Consider the following 4197-nt stretch of genomic DNA (forward strand, 5'->3'; position numbering starts at 1 on the left):
TAGAATGAAATATCTATTTTTATAGCACATCATCATACCCTGATTGGCATAAAAATGGTTATTCTAAGTGTTAGAATATATATATATATACTTTTTAATACCAATTAAGTCTATTTTATTTTTACCTTCTTCCAATTCATTCTTAATAAAGGTTATTCAGTGCCCAAGATGTAACTCAATCAGTTAAGACAATGCTTAATAAAGTGGAAGTCACTAGTTCGAATCCCCACCTCCCTCTTGTGCGGACATGTCAAAAAAAAAATAATAATAATAAAGGTTTTTCATTTTTTATAATAAAATAGTCATTTCATATACCAAACATACTTGTTGATTATATAGACGGTATCTAATTAAGGAAAAACCTAAAATTATCACATCAATCTTCCTAATCATGTTTCACAAAAGATTTTTCTTCACTCTATAAATGGCTAAGGGGTGTTATTCTTTTTCAAACATCTCTCCTACTCTTGCTAGCTACTTGGTTTCTCAGCAATGGCTCAAATTCATAAGTTGGAAGACCAAAGAGGTCGCAAATGCTCTGGTGAGAAGTTCTACGAAATCTTCCGGAAAAAAGCAAACCTCTTGCCCCAGATCTGCCCAGACTTGGTGAAAGATATAAAAGTAGTCAAGGGTGACTGGGAGTCGAAGGACTCAACAAAGCAATGGACTATTGTTGTAGCAGGTAATTGCACATATTATGAACACTCACGAAGAAAACTTTTTATCACCCTAATACCAAAATGATCGAGCTTGTTCAAAACTATGACAGGAAAATTGCCTGAGGTGGATGTGATGGCCGAATCAGCAGATGACGACAATAAGTCCTACACTTACATCGTAATAGATGGAGAGATTAAAAAACACTACATTTTTTTAAAAACCACTTTCAAGGTTACCACAAATCCAATCCACTCTCTGGATCATGGCTGCTGGGTGAAGTTGACTATCGAATATGAGCCAAATCCACATTCAAGGGAAAAACCTACTGAGTACTTGGACTTCTATATCAGTGTGATGAATGCTGTCGAGGAATACCTTCTGCGCAATCCATAATACGAAGGGACATGTCCTCCTGTACGACTGCTACTACTACTAGTAGTGAAATAAAAGATGAGAAGCTTTGTGTTTCCTCTGATGGATAATATATAGTATGAGGACCGTGTATTAAACAAAAGTTCTCAACTCAAAAATAAACAAAGTGTGTGTCTTTTGTTTCCTTTGGTATTTCCAATTACACTACCGGGATCTCTACAAACGAGAATTCCATATTATGAATATCTCACTTGATATTTTGAAAAACTTATGGGTTTTGTAACGGTTGCAATTCATTCAAAACTTAAAAACTTGCCTCCTTTGTTTCAAAGAAACAATATTTCCTAATCAAATTATGAACCTTAACCATATCCATATTCTTTTGATGTGTAATAGATCAAATTTCAATCTTTGAAGTTGTTGATAACTTTTCCATTAAAACTTGGTAGTTTTTCATACCAACTTCATCAAGAAAACTCACCATGGATCATGGTTACCCAGGCAATATTAATTCATGAATTAAATCTAGGATTACCATGTCAAATTGCCTTAATTATGTGCCAAACACGTAACTAACCTTTATTTGATATTTTAGTTTTTCAACCACGATACCACCTTTGTATGATTTTTCAATCATCACAATATTAACCCACATGCAATCAAATGATTTTAACAGAATAAAAATCATTTATTGCTAACCAAAAAGTTCTCAAAAAAACTTTGCACAATTTCATGCTCTTTAGTAGTCATAAACTTGAAACTATATTTCAAAAATAGCTAAATTTCATAAAATTAACTTGTAAAATCTTTTCATTTGTGTCTCCAATACGTTGTGTCATGTATACAACATATTCAATAATCAAACTGATATAAAATTTTGATTATTACACAAAACAAATTTTTACAACCCAAAACGGTGTGCAAGATTTCTGTTTCCAGATTAGACAACAAATGTTCAACAAATCATAACTCTTTCAATATATTGGAAGAAATGGCTCATATTCTCTCAGACATAGAGAGTAATACTGAAACTACTGACTCATTGGGTGTAATTAAGTTTATGCGCGACTGGGGACATATAAGTTGTGGGAGTATTTTGGGGTTTTTCAAAATACTTACAATTAGGATTTTTCTATAAATATGTTATGTTGTAACCATAAATCATTGAATAGTAAAATATAGCTGCATTCTCCTACATTCGTCCTCTCATTTGCTTCCATACCACCAATTCTTTTTTTCTTTTTTCTTTTTTTTTGTTTTATTTCTCTCTTCTCCATGGCTGACGGCACTCATTTAACTCAAATATCAGACTTGGTGAAGGAATGCCAAGATAGCTAGACTCAGCAGCTGGTTGTCAATGACAACATGGATGAGAAACTTAATGAGATCACTAAGATGATTCGTACTGTATTGGCAAACTAGACTAATCAACCCCTTGAGCCCCCACCAGATGGACGAGATCAAGGTCATCGTCCTCCTTTCCTCCACGGACATGAACCACCCTGCAGAGATGCACGACAAGAAAGGCATTGCCATGACAATGATCGTAGGGAAGACAGAGATGAGAGATGGTTCCAAGAGGATGAAGATAACAATAATTTTAGAGGGGACAGACAAATTCGTACTAGGGGTATTTGCCTTGATTTTCCTCGCTTTAATGGTGAAGATCCCACAAGCTAGTCTTATAAGGTTAACCAATTTTTTGACTACTACCAAACTCCTCTGTACCAACGCCTTCGAATCGCCTCTTTTCACATGGAAGGTGAGGCACTGGTTTGGTTCCAGGACTCAGATGAAACAGGTCAGTTCCCTACTTGGGATATTTTTCTTCATGCTCTACTCACTCGATTTGGTCCCACATATGACGATCCCATGGAGTCCATGGTCAAGCTTCGATAGACCTCTACAGTGGCAGAATATACAGTCCAGTTTGAGTCTCTCTAATCGCCTTTGTGGAATCTCTGATGCATATAAACTAAGTTGCTTTCTCAGTGGTCTTAAAGATGAGGTTCGTCTTCGCTTGAGGATGTTGGCTCCTCGCACTCTAGTAGCAGCCTTTGGGTTGGCTAAGTTGCAAAAGGAGTATCTCTCTAGCTCCCGCAGAACCTTTAAACCTCAAGGTCTTCCTTTTCCTATAGTCGGCAACAATGGGGACCGCCTAGAGCTTCTTCCAGCCAACATGGGGGGTCTCAGATGTCTCAATACTCCTCTACATCCAAAGCTTCAACTCTGGTACCTGTTCAGAAAATTTCACCAGCTTAAATGTGCAAAAAAAGAGAGAAGGGCTTATGTTACAATTGCGAAGAAAAGTGGAGTCACACTCACAAATGTAAGGCCCCTAAACTCTATCTTTTGTGGGATTTCTTTCGCATGACAATGCAATTTGGTCAAGGTTCTAACCTCACACTCACAAATGTAAGGCCCCTAAACTCTATCTTTTGTGGGATTTCTTTCGCATGACAATGCAATTTGGTCAAGGTTCTAACCTCACGATGTTCAAGGGTTTACACCCTATGGGTTTAACTATGGATGATGGTCACCATTTTTTAAGGTTTCCCCTTCTTATACTTTTCAATAGAGTATAAGAAGGGGAAAGAGAACCGGGTGGCTTTGAAGAGACAAGCAAAGAGGGGGAATTATTCATTTCCCTCATCTCCTTTCCAACTCCATCTTGGGTTGCTGAATTGAAGGAATCTTATTCGCAGGATCATGAGACAAAGGCCTTATTCATTGCCTTACAACAGGGCAACTCTGCACCTAAAGGCTACTCCCTACAACAAGGGCTGATTTTGAAGAAGAGGAGGTTGTGGATTGTTGAAGGTTCTCCATTCCAATTACAACTCCTCAACTACATTCACTCTAATCCCACGGCTGGCCGTTCCGTTTACCGCAAAGCTGTTCAAAGAGCCAAGATGGATTTTTATTGGAAAGGTATACGGAAGGACATCAAGAAGGTAGTAAAAGAATGTGAGGTATGCCAAGTCAACAAACATGAGACAATTCATCCTGCTGGGCTACTTTAGCCACTCCTCATTCCATCTAGAGGTTGGTTGGATATCTCGATGGATTTCATAGAGGGGTTGCCACCCTCTCATGGGTGAAATGTAATCCTAGTATTTGTGGATAGGTTTACAAAATATGGCCATTTTCAATCTCTCTCCCACC

At 37.5% G+C, this 4197-nt stretch overlaps 1 protein-coding gene across 1 annotated transcript; it reads left to right on the plus strand.

Moving 5' to 3' along the window:
• The first annotated feature begins 492 nt into the window (after nucleotides 1-492).
• Nucleotides 493-1053, plus strand: LOC132178181 (thebaine synthase 2-like). Its single transcript, XM_059590632.1, has 2 exons — nucleotides 493-682; nucleotides 770-1053. Exons 1-2 carry the CDS (start codon nucleotides 493-495, stop codon nucleotides 1051-1053), a joined length of 474 nt encoding a protein of 157 aa, XP_059446615.1.
• Nucleotides 1054-4197: the final 3144 nt, after the last annotated feature.

Source organism: Corylus avellana, chromosome ca4 (assembly GCF_901000735.1).
Source record: "Corylus avellana chromosome ca4, CavTom2PMs-1.0".
NCBI classification, from domain to species: Eukaryota; Viridiplantae; Streptophyta; class Magnoliopsida; order Fagales; family Betulaceae; genus Corylus; species Corylus avellana.